The sequence below is a fragment of the Dendrobates tinctorius genome, unplaced genomic scaffold (assembly GCF_039654945.1).
Source record: "Dendrobates tinctorius isolate UK_male_01 unplaced genomic scaffold, ASM3965494v1 ptg000139l, whole genome shotgun sequence".
NCBI lineage: Eukaryota > Metazoa > Chordata > Amphibia > Anura > Dendrobatidae > Dendrobates > Dendrobates tinctorius.
In genome coordinates, this window is record NW_027361807.1 from 12,579,632 (window position 1) to 12,598,026 (window position 18,395).

Here is an 18,395-nt window from a genome sequence, read left to right on the forward strand (position 1 = left end):
GTCTTAGCTGAGATAAGTCAGTGCTGCACTCCAGCACCAGTGAAGCTCCTCCTCTACAGACAAGGGTACAAAGTAAACACATTCAGAAAGAAGGAAGGCCTGCACTCATCTCAGAAGAATTGCTAGAGTGAACATGATAACAAGATTAAGGTAATTACTTCTTAAAGCATAATTAAACTTTCAATAAACTGTGAATAAATCAATAGTCCAGTATACTGTATGTTCTCTCTGTATGCTTGATGCTTGTTTGTTTTTTCTTTGAGCGCATATACTTTTGGGAAGCTAGCTTTTATACAATATACAGGGAAAATACAGGATTGATGAGGACTTATATCAGGACTTGTATAGGGTATAGAAACCAAAACATCAAGTTATTACCTCTGTTATCAGTTTCTTTGTTCCTGGAGTATGATACACAACAAACTTGCTGCCGCCCTCCTCCCCTCATCATAGACTGTGAAGCATTTAGTGAGCTGTACCATAAGGCCTGTTTCACACATCAGTTTTTGGCGTCAGTCAAAATCCGCCAATTTCTGAAAAAAACGGATCCGCCAAAAAATCTGCTTTTTCCCCCATAGACTTACATTAGTGGCGGATCTTGACTGACGGTCGTCCGTCACACCTGTTTTTTGATGGATCCGCTAATATTTTAGCGTCTCCCGGGCAGATGAGACGGACTCTGCAACATTTTTTTTGTTGACGGTCTGCTATTTTCAACTGCACAGGCCCAGCAGCTTTTCTCCGGGAACATTTTTAACCCTGAATGCTGTTCCGGGATCATGAAAAAGTCTCTCCCTCTATCTCTCTATCTCTCTCTCTCCTTTTTTCCAGGCAGCGGTTCCTTCAAATTTCATCCTCGCCGGATCCATCAAAACAACGGTCCCGCGGCACACGTTGATGTGAGAACGGAGACGAATCCGTTTTCCGCCATTTTCGAGGATTGCAACTGACATCATAAACGTATGTGTGAAACAGGCCTAAGAAAAGCGTGAGATTGGAAATTCAAAGTAAAGCTATCTAATAACATATTTTACAAACTTTATATTTGTCATCTGTACTATTGATTTATGCAAAGTTTGTTTTATTTCTATCAAAATTATACAGTGGGGAAAGTATGTATTTGATACACTGTCGATTCCCACCTACAAAGAATGGAGAGGTCTGAAATTTTTAATCATAGGTACACTTCAACTGAGAGAAACAATCTACAGGAAATGTCTGACCTCAGTAATTGCAAACAAAGGTTTCTGTACCAAATATTAAGTTCTGTTTTTCTATTGTATCAAATACGTATTTCATGCAATAAAATGCATATTATTTAAATCATACAATGTGATATTCTGGATTATTTTTAGGCTGTCTCTCACAGGTGAAGTGTACAATTGCAGATCTCTCCATTCTTTGTAGGTGGGAGAACTTGCAAAATTGTCAGTGTATCAAATTCTTATTTTCCAGGACGTCCACCTGACAGCACCATGGAGGACGTCCTCCTCCTCCTTACAGGGACAGGAAAAGCACAAGAGAGGTTAAAAGGTCATGTCCCACCCCCTCTCCCTCAGTGTTTTTCCTGTCCCTGCATGGAGGGACACATGAGAGACTGAGCTGAACTTACCGGAGGGGCTCAGGGGATCGTGCGGCCAGTCCAATCCTTCCCCTGTCAAGAGGCCCCGGGGCCGAAACTCTCCAAGGAGGAGTCCCTCTGCTCCAAAGGCCAGGAGCAGGACGACGCTCCTGGAGGGAGCCGGTCCTCCCCAGGGGAGATTCTCTGCTCCAGGATTCACCGCCATAGCAGGCGATGGTCGGCTCCCCATAGGCGGCTGGCCGAGCAGGCACCGGCAGGAGGACGGCTCGGTCGGCGCTGGGAGGAAGGAGCTGCGGCTCCAGCAGACCGCCATAACAGGCGGAGGTCAGCTCCCCACAGGCGGCAGGTCAAGCGGGCACCGGCAGGAGGACGGCGCGGTCGGCGCCGGGAGGAAGGAGCGGCGGCTCCAACAGACCGCCACAGCAGACGGGGGTCGGCCCCAGCAGGCGACAAGCCGAGCGGGCACCGACGGCAGGAGCATAGCACGGTCGCGCGCAGGCGCAGCCCGGGCAGGAAGTGGAGGAGCCGGCCTATCGCGAGAGTTCGTGCGTCACGTCCGGTGACATCACACGCCGGCCTTGAATCCCAGTGCGCGCTACTGATGTCCAGATCGCTCTGCAGAATCGCGCAGGATGGAAGGAAACGTGGAGGGGTAAGTGCGCAGGGCACAGACCACCCTCCCACACCCATCCCCGCAGCCCAGTTCTGAGTAGGTGCCCCATTCTGTATTATTAGAAGGGAACCCCGGCTGAATCCCCCTCTGGGGTGAAGGACCCGGCAAAAGCCACCTCCAAATCCGTCCGATGCCCTGTATGTAGAATAAAGCTGCCAGACACCTATAACAAGACCCTATGCGGACCCTGTACCTCTAGGGTCATAGGCGAGGAACAGCCATCCCTCCTTGCCGAAATGAGATCGCTGATAAGGGAGGAAGTTCAGGCCTCTACAGCCAGCCTCGCACGGTGTCAGTCCCCCAGCCCAGGGCCGAGTCGCAAGCGTCCAAGGTGCGAAGCAGACCCAGTTTCGGAAGCAAGCCCTAGTGAGGAGTCCGACTTCCAGGAGTCAGATCAGGAGGAAGAAGGCGAGATCCTGGGGGATAGACAGGATCAGAGCAGGAAGTACCTGTTCAGACTGGAGGACACGGATGAGTTGGTCCAGGCAGTCAGAAATACTATGCAAAGGAAGTCCCTAGACCACAGTCCAGACAGGACTTAATGTTTGGGGGACTGGTGGCCCGGAAACAGGTAGTGTTCCCCGTTAGTGAACTCATCAAGACAATGGTCCAGGAGGAGTGGAAAGAGGCAGAGCATCGGTTGATACTCTCCCGAGACTTTAAAAATAGACTGCCTTTTGATGCCGAGGAAACACGGCATGGGAGGAAGTCCATAAAATAGACGTTCCTGTCGCCAAGGTTACCAAGAAGACGGCCATCCCATTCGAGGAATCATCAGGTCTCCGAGACCCGATGGATAGGAAGGCGGATGTTTTGTTAAAGAGAAAATGGGAGACGTCGGCGGCTCTTATTAGGGCCAACATAGCAGCCACCTCGGTGGCCAGGTCTATGTTTTTGTGGATGGGGCAGTTGGAGGAACACCTAACCAACAAGACCCCTAGATCAGAGATCCTAGCATCACTTCCTCTCATGAAATCAGCCACGGCGTTCCTATCAGATACGGCGGCTGAGTCAGTGAGGTTTGCAGCCAGAAACAGCTCCCTCTCTAATGCGGCCCGAAGAGAAGTCTGGCTTAAATCCTGGTCGGGGGATAACGCTTCTAAAACAAAGCTATGCGCCATCCCCTTCTCGGGCCTGAGGGTATTTGGTCCAGCCCTAGATAACATTCTAGAGCTAGTGTCCGATAAAAATAAGGGATTCCCGGAGGAAAAACCCAGATGGCCCCAGCCCTTTCGGAGAGTCTCCTCTAGGAGACAGACTGACTTCAGGGGTCGGTCAAGGTCCAATAGAAGCTCCAATAGGAGCTCCTTCAACCAAGGGGGGAGGAACAAGGGTCCCCTCTTCACATCAACATCTAGATCGAGGAGGCAATGACGCCATAGGTATTGGGGGGAGACTTCGCCACTTCGCAGCAAATTGGTCCCGAGTCACCCACAATCAGTGGGTCCTCAGAACCATCGTGGAAGGCTACAGTATAGAGTTTTATTCACCTACCCCGACAGATATATTGCCCCCACTGTCGTCCCGGAGGACTCCGCAATGTGGACGGACCTACAGGACATGGTCAACTCAAAAGTCATAGTACCAGTTCCCCCGTCGGAAAGAGGAAGAGGGCACTACTCTTCCCTGTTTTCGATCACAAAACCATCCGGCGAGGCCCGCACTATCATAAACTTGAAACCACTGAATGCCTGGGTCAGGTACAAGAGATTCCGGATGGAATCGATCCGATCTGCAATCCTCCTAATAGACAGGGATGCCGTCATGTGCACCCTAGACCTGAAAAAGGCATACCACCAGGTCCCTATCCATCCCTCATCCCAGAGGCTACACAAGGTTTGCGGTCAGTTTACCAGCCCAGACCTGCCACTTCCAGTTCCAGTGTCTTCCATTTGGGTTGGCTTCAGCTCCCAGAATCTTTACAAAGCTGGTGGTGGAGGTGGTGGCCTACCTGAGAGATCAGGATATCGTGATCATTCCATATCTAGACGACTTCCTACTGGTGGCAAGATCCAAAGAAGCGCTCATTCGAGACAGGAACCGAGCAACTACCGTAATGGAGTTCCTTGGCTGGGTGATCAATTGGGAGAAGTCGGACCTCAGGCCAGAGACCAGGATAGTATTTCTCGGAGTCCTTCTCGACTCAGCCGACAGAATATCCTGGCTACCTGAGCGGAAGCAGAGGACTATTCAGGCCAGAACCAGAGACCTTTTGAGGCGTCAATGCTCCATAAGAGAGGCAATGGAGGTCTTGGGCCTCATGACGGCCTGCATCCCGTGTGTCCGATGGGCTCAATTCCACTCGAGATCATTACAGAGAGAGATCGTCGCAGAGTGGGATAGGAGTCGCTAGACAAACCCCTAAGGCTGCCAGAACGAGTAAAGGAGTCACTTCGGTGGTGGACACAGTCCAGAAACCTTCAAGTGGGTGTACTATGGACAACCTCTCCATACGTGGTAGTCACCACAGATGCCAGTGCATGGGGATGGGGAGCCCACATAGAAGGGAAGATCCTCCAAGGAAAATGGCCAGTAGACATCAGGACCAGATCCTCCAATTTCAGGGAGCTCTTCGCGGTCTGGGAAGCGTTGCGGCGAAACCAGTCGGTACTAAAGAATCGTCACGTTCGCATATTATCCGACAATATAACGGCAGTGGCATTCCTGAAGCACCAGGGAGGGCCCAGACATCAACCACTACAGGCCCTGGCAGGAAAAATATTCACGTGGGCAGAACGAACAGTCCGATCAGTGACCGCAGTACACTTAGAAGGTTCCCAGAACGAAGTAGCAGACTACTTGAGCAGACAACAGATCCACCCGACAGAGTGGGAACTGAACGTGAAAATCTTCGACCATCTTTGTCAGTGTTGGGGGACCCCCAGTATAGATCTTTTCGCAAGCTGGAAGAACTCGAAGGTTCCCAGATTCTACTCCCTGAATCCGACGGACCACCCGGAAGGCGTAGACGCCCTGAGTCAGACTTGGGGAGAATCCCTCTCTTATGAGTTCCCACCACTGGCTCTCATACCGGCAGTGCTCAGGAAGATACGCGAGGACCACGCAAGAGTGATGTTGATCGTGCCATACTGGCCGAAGAGAAGCTGGTTTCCCCTTCTAGGAGCCAAGACAGTAGGGAATCCAATCGAGCTACCGCCGTGGAAGGACATCATCCACCAGGGCCCGATCCACCACCCGAACCCAGCAAGACTCCACCTATTGGCTTGGATCCTGAGAGGGACATCCTGAAGGCAAAGGGGTTGTCGGATCAGGTCATATCCACCCTACAGGCCAGTAGGAAACCGGTGACATCCGCAATCTATCGAAAGATATGGAAAAGATTCTGTCTGGAGGGTGGCAGGTCCGATCTCGTGGCAGGCACCCCTGACCTCCCTAACATACTAAGCTTTTTGCAGGCAGGGTTTAATAAAGGCCTTAAGCCCAGAACTCTAAAAGTCCAAATTTCGGCCTTGAGCGCCTTCTTCGATTACCAGTTAGCTTCCCATCCCTGGTTAATAAGATTTATAAGAGCCACGCAGCGCCTGCGCCCCACGATTAGGCAGCTCACCCCGCCTTGGGACCTGGGCCTGGTACTCAGGTTTCTCTGTACAGACCCCTACGCTCTCGGCGAGAAAATAACCATCTCTGCTCTCGTAAAATAGCCTTCCTGGTAGCCATTACCACGGCCAAAAGAAAAGGGGAGATCCAGGCCCTGTCCACTAAGGACCCATATCTCCAGATAAGAGATGACCGTATAATCTTAAGGTTTGACCCGGCATTTACCCCAAAGGTAGCCTCTTCTAAAAATTTAAACCAGGAGATAGCGTTACCATCTTTCTGTGATAATCCCCGTAATAAAAAGGAACAGCGTCTTCACTCACTGGATGTGAGGCGGGCAGTTCTAGACTATCTAGAGGCCACCAATAGCTGGCGCATCGACCCAAACCTGTTCATCCTTTTTGGGGGGAAAAATAAGGGGAAGAAGGCCTCTAAGGCGTCCATCGCGCGCTGGATTACCTCAGTAATCTCTGACACCTACCAAGCCGAAGGCGCCAACCCGCCAGATTCCATAAAGGCCCACTCTACAAGGGCGGTATCGGCCTCATGGGCCGAACGGGCGGGGGCCTCGGTTGATCAAATATGTAGAGCAGCAACCTGGGCCAATCTTAATACATTCTGCAAGCACTACAAGCTTGATGTGCTATCTGGTCAGCAGACCGCATTTGGGAGAAAAGTTCTCCAGGCGGTAATCCAACCCTGAGGAGGTGCTTTGGTACTCTACATGGTGCTGTCAGGTGGACGTCCTGGAAAATAGGTATTAGACCTACCGGTAATGATGTTTCCAGGAGTCCATCCTGACAGCACGGGTAGTTCCCTCCCTGTTATGTTATACTATGTTGTATTATGTTATGTCATATGCTGTAATATGATTGTTTCATTAAACTGTTACTAGCACCATCCACCTTGTGGTACTTGTTAAATCACTGAGGGAGAGGGGGTGGGACATGACCTTTTAACCTCTCGTGTGCTTTTCCTGTCCCTGTAAGGAGGAGGAGGATGTCCTCCATGGTGCTGTCAGGATGGACTCCTGGAAACATCATTACTGGTAGGTCTAATATCTATTTTCCCCACTGTACATGTTTCCCTGTTCTTGCTGGAATTATGATATACATTATTTTATAGGACAAAATTATTTTGAGAGTGAATTTATATGATTACAAAAAGTCTAAGAAGCTCCCCATGAAGTCAGCTGTATTTGAGCATTTCACAGTGACTCAAGATGAAAAATATTTTGTGTGTCAATGTATGACAAGTGACCCAGAGGAAAACAAATGCTGTGATGCCAAAATCAGTGCATGCTCAGGCAGTGATTAAAAATGCTCCTACAAGAGCTTCCAATCTGCAAAGACATTTACAACGCTTCCACCAAGAAGTTTTCAAAGCTGTGACTAAGAAAGATAACAGCAGCACCAAGAAACCCACACCCAGCACTTCCTGCAAGATGAAGAAGGAGGAAAGAGCATCTCAAACATCATTAACAAGATATTTTGTAAGTGACAAAAGTTACTGTAAAAATGACAGCAGGTATGTTTAAAAGACAGCTCACACAGCTTGTTGTGAAGGACGGTATACCATTATCATTATTTGCATGACCAGCTTTTACAGCTCTTAATGGAGAAATGGCCCACAAACTTGGTGTTTCTCTGGAAAGAGAAAGTATTAGAAAATTAGTGATTGAAGAAGCCCTTAAACAAAAGGATGATCTTAAAAAGACTCTCAAAAGACGCTTCATGTTTCTTAAAATGGATGCCTGCACACGTCACAGAGTGAACTATTTTGCCATCAATGTTCGATATGTTTGTGACAACAAAGAAATTGTTACCAAGACACTGGCAGTAAAAGATACTAAAGCTCATCACAGCAGCCAGCTTCTCCAGACCTTAGTGGAAAAAGTCCTGCAAGATTACGAACTCCAAAAAGAACAGGTTCTTGCTATTGTAACGGACAATGCTTCAAACATGATAAGTACAATTAAACTGATGAATGAGAGTAATGAACAACAGCTAGAAGAAAATTTAGGATTCAGTATGTTTGAGATGGAAGGCCACAGTGCTGTTCATGTAACTGAGGAACAAAAAGACATTACAACAGAAGAACAGCAAAATTATACTGTAGAAATAGATGATCTTGTTGTAGCTGCTTCAAAACCCTTTCATATTCATCACATGCGCTGTGTTGTGCACACGCTGAAGCTGGCAATAAAAGATAGTCTGCAAGAGGGACATGCTGGAAATCTGATTGGAAAAGTGTTGAAATTGGTTATTGCTGCCAGAACCCCTAAAATTGATTCCATCTTGAAGAGACGTGCTGGGAAAGGGGCAATTGTCGATCAAGCCACTCGGTGGGGCAGCACTTATTTAATGAGTGAGTGATTGCTTGAACTAAAACCATTTCTTATAGATATGGTGAACCCTCAGGTAACCCTAAATGAAGGTCAATGGACACAGGTGGCTGAATTGAAGGAATTGCTTAATCACCCATTTACCGTGACTAAAAAATGACAAGCTAAGGACTTAACTCCTGGTATTTTCATAAAGGAGTGGAAGAACATGCTATTTTGCCTGTCCCAAAGAGGAGGTTTAATCGCAGATGGCATTTCTGCTTCAATGAAATGGAGAGAGACACAGCTATTGGAAAATAAAAATTTTCTGGCAGCTGTTTATGTGGACTCAAGTCATCGTATACTGCTTGATGATCAACAGCTTACTAAAGGAAAAGAAGCTCTGACTGAGGTAGCAGTTAGGATGAGTGGCCTACAGGAGGACTGCCAGGTGCAAGAGGACTTGGGTCCTGACAGTGCAACTGCTGCCATAGCTTCATCCTCATCAGATGAGGAGTTTGACTTTGACAAGTATTTGGATGACATGGAGCAGGCAAAGCGTTGCAGCAATGAAAAAGATTTCACTCCGTCTCCTATAGCAAGCAGATTGACCATATTTCAGCAAAATGTTTCATTTGCTGTCAAAGAAATAGAAAAATTCAACCGTTCATCAAAACTGACAGTGCATGAGGCAATTCCTTTATACCCGGAAATTGTTAGAGATGTTGCCCATGTGGTTACGGCTTTGCCTCCAACCCAAGTTAGTGTAGAGAGGTTGCTCTCTAGCCTTAAAATTATTAGGTCAGATTTGAGGTCACCTATGAAGGAGGATCTGATGGAGGCGATACTGTTTCTTAAAACAAATTCATAGACTACATAAATGTTATTTAGTATGTTTTTGTTGAAAACTGTTTTTTGCCACTTACATAGTTTATTGCATAGTGATATATATATACAGTCATATGTTAAAGTTTGGGCACCCCTATTAATGTTAACCTTTTTTCTTTATAACAATTTTGGTTTTTGCAACAGCTATTTCAGTTTCATATATCTAATAACTGATGGACTCAGTTATATTTCTGGATTCAAATGAAGTTTATTGTACTAACAGAAAATGTGCAATCTGCATTTTAACAAAATTTGACCGGTGCAAAAGTATGGGCACCTCAACATAAAAGTGACATTAATATTTCGTAGATCCTCCTTTTGCAAAAATAACAGCCTCTAGATGCTTCCTGTAGCTATTAATGAGTTCCTGGATCCTGGATGAAGGTATTTGTGACCATTCCTGTTTACAAAACAATTCCAGTTCAGTTAAGTTTGATGGTCGCCGAGCATGGACAGCCCGCTTCAAATCATCCCACAGATGTTCAATGATATTCAGGTCTGGGGACTGGGATGGCCATTCCAGAACATTGTAATTGTTCCTCTGCATGAATGCCTGAGTAGATTTGGAGCGGTGTTTTGGATCATTGTCTTGCTGAAATATCCATCCCCTGCGTAACGTCAACTTCGTCACTGATTCTTGCACATTATTGTCAAGAATCTGCTGATACTGAGTTGAATCCATGCGACCCTCAACTTTAACAAGATTCCCGGTGCCGGCATTGGCCACACAGCCCCAAAGCATGATGAAACCTCCACCAAATTTTACTGTGGTTAGCAAGTGTTTTTCTTGGAATGCTGTGTTTTTTAGCCTCCATGCATAACGCCTTTTTGTATGACCAAACAACTCAATCTTTGTTTCATCAGTCCACAGGACCTTCTTCCAAAATGTAACTGGCTTGTCCAAATGTGCTTTTGCATACCTCAGGCGACTCTGTTTGTGGCGTGCTTGCAGAAACGGCTTCTTTCGCATCACTCTCCCATACAGCTTCTCCTTGTGCAAAGTGCGCTGCATTGTTGACCGATGCACAGTGACACCATCTGCAGCAAGATGATGCTGCAGGTCTTTGGAGGTGGTCTGTGGATTGTCCTTGACTGTTCTCACCATTCTTCTTCTCTGCCTTTCTGATATCTTTCTTGGCCTGCCACTTCTGGGCTTAACAAGAACTGTACCTGTGTTCTTCCATTTCCTTACTATGTTCCTCACAGTGGAAACTGACAGGTTAAATCTCTGAGACAACTTTTTGTATCCTTCCCCTGAAAAGCTATGTTGAATAATCTTTGTTTTCAGATCATTTGAGAGTTGTTTTGAGGAGCCCATGATGCCACTCTTCATAGGAGAATCAAATAGGAGAACCACTTGCAAGTGGCCACCTTAAATACCTTTTCTCATGATTTGATGCACCTGGCTATGAAGTTCAAAGCTCAATGAGGTTACAAAACCAATTTAGTGATTCAGGAAGTCAGTAAAAAGTAGTTAGGAGTGTTCAAATCAAGAAAATGATAAGGGTGCCCATACTTTTGCATCGGTCAAATTTTGTTAAAATGCAGATTGCACATTTTCTGTTAGTACAATAAACCTCATTTGAATCCAGAAATATAACTGAGTCCATCAGTTATTAGATAAATGAAACTGAAATAGCTGTTGCAAAAAACAAAATTGTTATAAAGAAAAAAGGTTAACATTAATAGGGGTGCCCAAACTTTAACATATGACTGTATATATACTGTATATACACAGTGTGTGTGTGTGTATATATATATATATATATATATGTAATCGATATTACCTAGTGTACTTCACATTTACAATTTATTACAGTTTTTTGTGTTCTAAAGTTGTATTCCAATAAGTATATATTATGTTCTATCTAAATATCTTGATTATTGTATCATAAAAATGATTAAATGTCTGATGTTAACATTGTACTACAATACATTTTTCACTTAAATATAAGCAATATGTGGCACCCCTGAGGCTGTCGCCACAGAGGTACTGCACCTCCTCCTGAGGTGTGGTGCCCCACCCTCCAGGTAAGGTGGAAACACCTGACCATGCTCCATCACCTGCACCCCACACCACAAAGTAGTGTGGCAAAGCACCTTCGGCGGCTCCCTGCTTGGAGTGTAGCAAAGCACCCATTGGTGGCTCCCTGCTTGGAATACGAAACATGGTGGGTGGAGCTTAGTTACACAAAAGAGAGCTGGAAGAGTTTAGGTGAAGGAGTCTGAGGAGGCAGAGTTATTGTTGAGTTGGAGAGAGAAGATCCCCAGAGAGAGGGATAGATGGATGGAAGTGTTGCAGCAGATCCCAGTAACCTGGGTCTGCTGGCACAGGAAAGGAAGAGAGAGAGAGCGACATAGACTGAAAGCCTGATTTTCCATAGAAAGAAAGATTAGTATGGAACATGAGGAGTAAAAGAGAAGAGAGGACTTGGGTTAGAAGAGAACCCTTCCTAGAAGTTCTAAGCGCAAGGCCGGGGCCTGGTCCCCGAGGTTGAATGGATAATAATGGTCCTGCAACAGACACCGGAGGAATAGAAGTAGTGACCGCTTTATTCCCGCACAAGACTTGGGTGCACAACAGCAACTGGATAGTCAGCCGGGACTTAGTAACAAGGAGTCCCCGAAGCAGGCTATAGCTGTCTGCCGTACAAGTAGAGTTCATAAGAACATCGGACAGGAGGAACTCCAGTGTAACTCAGTAGTAGGAGTACTTCATTTAAAGGCGCTATAAGAGGAGACGTTCAGAAAGGCACATGTTGGCGGAGTGTTGGAAAGGAGTATTCCATCTGGCCTGGAGGTTGACTGAGTCCCTAACCCGGAGGACACGGCATGGAAGCAGGCACCTGTTTGTACAACAGACTGTGAGTAAAGCTTTGGAACTACATGCCCTGGTGTCCTCCACTTATTCCTGCGCCAACCTGCCCAGTACTGCTACATCCCTCGCGCCTGACACTACACCATCTAAGTGTCACTTAACCTACACTGCCCTGGGACTACAGCCCTGCCTGTGGAGGGGTATACCATCACTGCTGCACCACACCATCTGTCCCAGAGGATCTGTCTGCAGCGTCGGCTTACATCTCTATTGCCGAATACCACAGGTGGCGTCACGAATCACTTATAAACTTTCACCACCATAAGCACACTGAACATTCACCTTTTACAATGGGCGCCCAGGGCCACGGGCCGGGTCCCAGCTGCCGTGACATCTCCCATTAAGGCTCATTGGGCCCGGTACCGAGTACCCCACAGCCCTGGGTGTGAGGGCGTCCCAAATATATATGGGAGTCGGAGTCGTGGAGTCAAAGTCGGTGTAAGGGAAATTTCGGAGTCGCAGGTTTGGCTTACCGACTCCACAGCCCTGCTTGTGGGCTGCATATTATGACATTGAATATCATTTCCAGCATAAGTTCCTTATAGGGATAATCACCTTCACTGATTGACTATTCTCATTTGTTCCTCTATCTACCTGCATTGCTCCTCAGAGTAACATATACTGTACTAGCTAGTCTCCAATCCCAGTCCTAGAGGTATTGCTTACTAAATGCTGATTGTCAATTAAACCAAGCTTCCTACTATTATAAATCGTGCATGAACTAGCATCACTAGCCTCAACGTGTTTTACCCCCCACCTTCCCACCCTTATCGTTGGGCACATAACACTATCTTATTTAAACATTGGAGCACAGAGAGTCCTTGTAAAGCCCCCTTGTAAAAACCATAAACAATTGCACTACAAGACCTATATCTCTGGAACTGTATGGTGGATTTTAAAAATACAGCACTCTCAGGCACAGGGGGACTAAAATAAAAGCAGAAAATTGCCACTTTTGACGTAGTGACAGGTCTTCTTAAATTCCTAATTATTTGTTACGGTTTTACAATGTGTCCGTAAAACTGTTGGCTGTCCAAGACTCTTGTATAAGCTGTCCAGAAAAACATAAAAAATCAAGTTGGCAACCCTGCCTGCATCACATTGTTGGCCTGGAGCCAGCGTGCCTGGTAGATTATCCAACCCTCCTATCATCCAGGGCTCTTGCCACACATATCACTGAGACAGGGTGGACATTTCTTCAGCCCCAGTCTCAAGGTCTCAAACTTCTACTCTAGATTTGGGGGTGAGTGATCTGAGGACCTTCTGGATGCAGTGAACAAAAAATGGAAGGAGAGAATGCACAGTAAGCCTCACCAGGCCCGGATTGATAACCTGCCCAACCGGGCATTTTCCCACTGGGCCGCTATGTATTAGCCAGTTGTGGGTCGCTGGCTTGCGGCGCCCACTCCTCTGGCCGCTTGCCAGCTCATGCGGCGGCCACGGGCCTCTTTTTTCTGCCACCGGCCCTTTAAATCTGCGGGTACGGCGGCAGTTTTACAGGTGCGTGTAGTCAGTGGCAACAAGGCTTTTGGACGGCACCCTAAGGGTTAAGTACGTGCCGCGACGTGACGATGCACCTCGTCGGACGTTCTTTGAGGGCGGAGAGCCAGAGAGAGCGCACTCTGCCTCTGCTCTTCGGTCAATGGCTGCCTGCAGGCCTCACTCACATGTCCGTGTTGCACCATGGTGCAAAACACACGGAGACAGCATGGATGACAAGGGCCAATATGGGGCTGTGAAAAACGCATACAGCACATGAATGGCATCTGTGTGCTATCCTTGTTTAACACGGCAAAGCATAAGAGAAGCTTGTAATTCATTTTTCTTTATCAATCCGTGAAAAACACTGATGACACACTGATGGTATAAACAGACATATGGACATTATGCTGATGACACACTGATCCAAAACACTGATGACACCGGTACCATCTTTTAGCGTACGGGTTTAAACATGGACGTGTGAATGAGGCATAAGTGGTATTTTCTGTTGCTTGCTGGGTGCATCATATAACCAGAAGTGTCACTGGAGTCTGTAAAATATGGTAATTCCTTCCCATTCATCGTTGAAACTGTAATTAGATTAATTAGCAAATGTATGAAAGCATTTGAATCTGAAAAGAACTGAAGCGCAAATTCCGGGATATTGTTATGCAAATAGCAACGTACAGTATGTTTCACAAAGAATAAAGGTACATACTCAGAAATAGCAAAAAACAAAATAATGTCCTCTCCAGGTAGACAGCTGGAAGACAGATCAGATTGCTTAAGGTGCTCTTTAGATGCAAATGTGGCACCCCCAGGAGTATGGCCGCCACAGTGGCTTTGCCTTCCCCCAGGGAGGGTAATGACAGGCTTGGAGGCAATGACGGGTCTCTCTCGCAGTCAATCTATGCATGCAACACAGTTCCACTCCAGGCCAGCAGGGGGAACTCTGAACCGGAATTAAGGGGAGGAGTGCTCTCTGAGGGCCAAGAGGAAGGAGTGAAGAGTTACTCTGTGGAGGGTGAAGTGTGCAGGCGTGTGGAAGGAGCGCTGAGATAGAGCTGAGAGGAAGAGCTCATCTCCTGTAAGAGAGCATGAACTGGAGTCTGGTCTCCACGGCTGTATGGACACTGATGGTCCTACAGCAGACACCAGAGGAGTAGAAGGCTGTAAATGCAATACTCCCATCTAAGACTTGAGGGCACAACAGCAACACGGATAGTGATCCGGTACTTAGGAGTGAGGAGTCCCTGGAACAGGCTACAGTTGTCTGCCGTACAAGTAGAGTTCTTGGGAACAACTGACAGGAGGAACTCCAGTGTAACTCAGTACTGGAGATCCCTCAAGTAAGTGCTAGGAAGGAGACTGCACAGCCCATCTGCTGTGAGAGAATTCCTGAGTTGCTTCCAGGCTAGCCTGCTCCGGTACCATCTGTAATCAGGACCCTGGACTGCATTTATCAAGTAAAGGTACAGAAATTGCACCCCGCTGTGTCTTGTCTGCTTCCTACCTTTCCGGCACTGCTACATTCTCGTGCCAACCACATCAACACTGCCCTGAGACTACAGCTTCACCTGTGGGGAGCTTTAACATCTTTGCTGCACCATACCATCAGTCCCAGCGGATCTGCATGCAGCGTCGGCTTAACACCTCCCTTGCCGAACACCACAGGTGGCGTCACAAACTATTCATCTAACTACATTCCAACATTCACATTTTCCTATTACTTGGGCGCCCAGGACCACGGTTTGGGTGACTGCTGCTGTGACACATCCCACTGCTACCGGCCCGGTACCGAGTATCCCACAGCCCTGGGAGGGCGATCCACATTCACAGGACAATCAAGTTAGTCCACTATGTCAATATTAATGATATACCATATCAGTGATTGGAGCAGGATAATGTGGACAGTTTGTAAACAGTCATATGTTCTCTTGACGTTACTTACCACTATTTCGAATTTTCTCTTCAAGGATGTCTGTGTGACCATCAAGGAGCTTCTTGTTAAAAAGTTCAGCCGAGCGGAGGAACATTGCTTCAACTGCAGAGCCTTTTAGCAAAGCAATCTGATCTTCATGATCTAAAGTTTGAAAACCTAAAGAAAATATAAAATTCATGAGTAAAGCTTTTTTTCAAATCTAACAGGGCTGTTCCATCAGAACAAACTTTTGCTTTATGTCATATTCGTGTCTGGAACATCAGACTAGCTGCAAAGTTTGTCTTCTACTATTGTTGACCTAATCTTTCATGTGTTGGATGGTTACAAATTGATTTTATTAGGAAGCTTGTATTACGGCCAGGAATGGATGTATCATTGGTGCAACTTGTGCAGCCTCCCATGAGCACAATAGGTAAGTGGGTCAATTTTTACCTCCAAAGCAGGTGCAATTTTGAATTTGTAGGAGCTCTTGGGCCGCACAGGGCCCATATATTGTTCTTGATTGTCCTTTCTTTCTGTGTTGACCAGCGAATACTGCATTTATCTTTCAGCAACTAGTTGAAAGAAAATGAGTGGCAGCACATTGGTGCAAATGTGGGTAAGCTGCTGCGATATCTCACATATTTCCATCTAATCAGTCGGGTTAATGCTGTCACATCACAATTATTTGTCAGGTAACTGGTGTGACATCACCTTGTTTGCCAAGCATCCATAAATCTATGTAAAAAAAAAAAAAAATTTCTGCTGTCACTAGTGGCCAGCAGAAAAAAAACACGGCTGGAGCTGTCCTAGCTCTGGACAGCATTCTCGCAGATTAAGCTGGTGGCAGTCTTCATGAAAATTGCTCCGGGAGGTGGCATATGCGCAGAATGAGACCTTGGCTCAATGATGAGCCAAGATTTCATTCTGCGTATGCGCCACCTCCGTCACTATTATCCTGAAGACTGCTGGAGGTCGATCTGCACTTGTGCTGGCACCACTTTCATGAACACCACCAAAAACTGAATCTGCAAGAGTACCTCCCACAGCTAGTACAACCCAAAATTTAAATGACCAAGATAATGAATACAACAGAAGCAGCAGGGGGCTACGACTGAGCATTCTGAGCTGAAGAACCTACACACAGTTCCGCCAACAAATCCCGCCCTGAAGCACAGTGCTTAGGAAACCGAAATGTATCATGATGATTTAACAAAACCCAGGCTGCAGATTTTTACACTAAATGTATGTGGTGGGCCACTGGGGAGGCATCAGATGTTGCAGAAGGGCCAGCTAGGGCATGTAATCCCGTGGTATTTGTGCAATCTCTAGCAGCCAGACATGCAGGTGAACTTGTATACATAACAATTTTACTGAAAGAGATAACGGGGTACAGTCTCTATCTTAAAGGCAAAGTTCACAGTATACTGTGCATATGAAAGTAATGATTCTCTCCTCATGAGACAAGTGAGGTTATGGCCTTTCAGGGCAGCTGGAGCAGAGTTCTCTTCACTTGCTATTAGAGAAAGTGCTATGTGCAGTCCGAGAAATATTACACTAATGGAGGGACCTTCACAGATTGGCTCCCTGTGGAAACACATTAAAGTGTGGAAGTACTCATGGTTTTGAGCTTACCGTTCCCTATCGTAGGGGGGTAGGTTAAACAAAGTCGGTGGCGTGGCAGCCACGTGGATCTGGTCCTGGCTAGAAGCAAACAGGATAACCAGTGTGCAGGAGAGCACATGTGCAGTGTTATCTCTCCTGATTAGAAGACTTCACTCCTTTATGGAGGAGATTATTATGTGGAGAAAAATGTCCCCTCAGCGTGGACTCGCATGGAAAACTATGATGGGAGCATTAGTGTTTGCTCCCTCAGGCAGCTTGAATTGCCCAGAACTGGAAGTTACCTCAGGAAGAAGTGAGAGTCCTGAGCTGGAAGTTACCTCAGGAAGTCTTTGTGAGCTCTGAGCTGGGAGGCTCCTCACAGTCGTTTCTATGGCAGCTTGTTGTGAGAATAATCACTTGCCGTATATACTCATGTATAAGCTGAGATTTTCAGCCCATTTTTTGGGGCTGAAAGTCCCCCTCTCGGCTTATACAAATGTCATATACCTGGGGGTCGGTGGGGGAGGGAGAGCAGGGGTGTCAGAGATCATACTTACCTTTCCTGCCGTGGTCTCTGCAGCCTCGCTTCTCCACTGTCTCTCCCTTCCTGTCTTCAGTGGTCACGTGGTACCGCTCATTACCACTCTTGAATATGCTCATATTCATGAGTGTAATGAGTGGTACCAAGTGACCACTGAAGACAGGAAGGGAGACAGTGGAGAAGCGAGGCTGCAGAGACCGCGGCAGGATGGGTGAGTATAGCGATATTCACCTGTCCCCCGGTCCATCGCTGCTCACCGCTGTCTCTGCTGCATCCTGTGTCGTGACGTTTAGGCAGCAGGGGGCGCGGTGATGAGGTTAGTGTGCGCCGCCCATCTGCTGGCTGAACAGTCACTGACACAAGAAGCGGCAGACAGTGGCAATGGACCCAGGAGAGGTGAGGATGGCGTTTTTTGGGGCATGCAAGGAGAAACCGCAGTAAATAGGTGAATAGAATAAAAACTCATCTTTATTAGATCAGTAAAAATGTATATAAATAGGGTAACAAAGCACAGTAATGGACAAAGTTATAATAGAACAACACAGCAGGGTGAAAACCGCAAACACAGGGTATCCGCGCTGCCTCACTGCACATGGGTGCACATAAGTGCATATAATACAGGGCAAGCAGAATATAGAATTAAATGGCCAGTGCGCATTACAACATCAAATGCCCAGGTAGAGATATCCCATGCCGCTCATATGAGCAACGTTGGTAGCAATCAGATGTCAGGTATTGATTCAGATGAAGCTTTTTTATACTTACAAAAAACCTCATACCACAAGGCATACGGATACAGGTCTTCCCATCTTTTCCCATTCAAGATGACGGTTTTAAAAATAAATGGGAAACCTTAACTGATACATGCTCCAGGGGCTATATGGAACATTTGAAACAAATGAACCATGATTCCTTGGTGTCACTCGAATCGGAGATGGAAGCTT

At 46.7% G+C, this 18,395-nt stretch overlaps 1 protein-coding gene across 4 annotated transcripts in view; it reads right to left on the reverse strand.

The window, feature by feature from the left end:
- The window catches only part of NR1H4 (nuclear receptor subfamily 1 group H member 4), a 319,951-nt gene that overhangs the window by 33,258 nt on the left and 268,298 nt on the right, over positions 1 to 18,395 (reverse strand). For all 4 annotated transcript variants that reach the window (XM_073545035.1, XM_073545034.1, XM_073545036.1 and 1 more), the window contains one exon: positions 15,336 to 15,482. In XM_073545035.1, the coding sequence (XP_073401136.1) occupies positions 15,336 to 15,482 (147 nt within the window). The remainder of the gene's footprint in view (positions 1 to 15,335; positions 15,483 to 18,395) is intronic.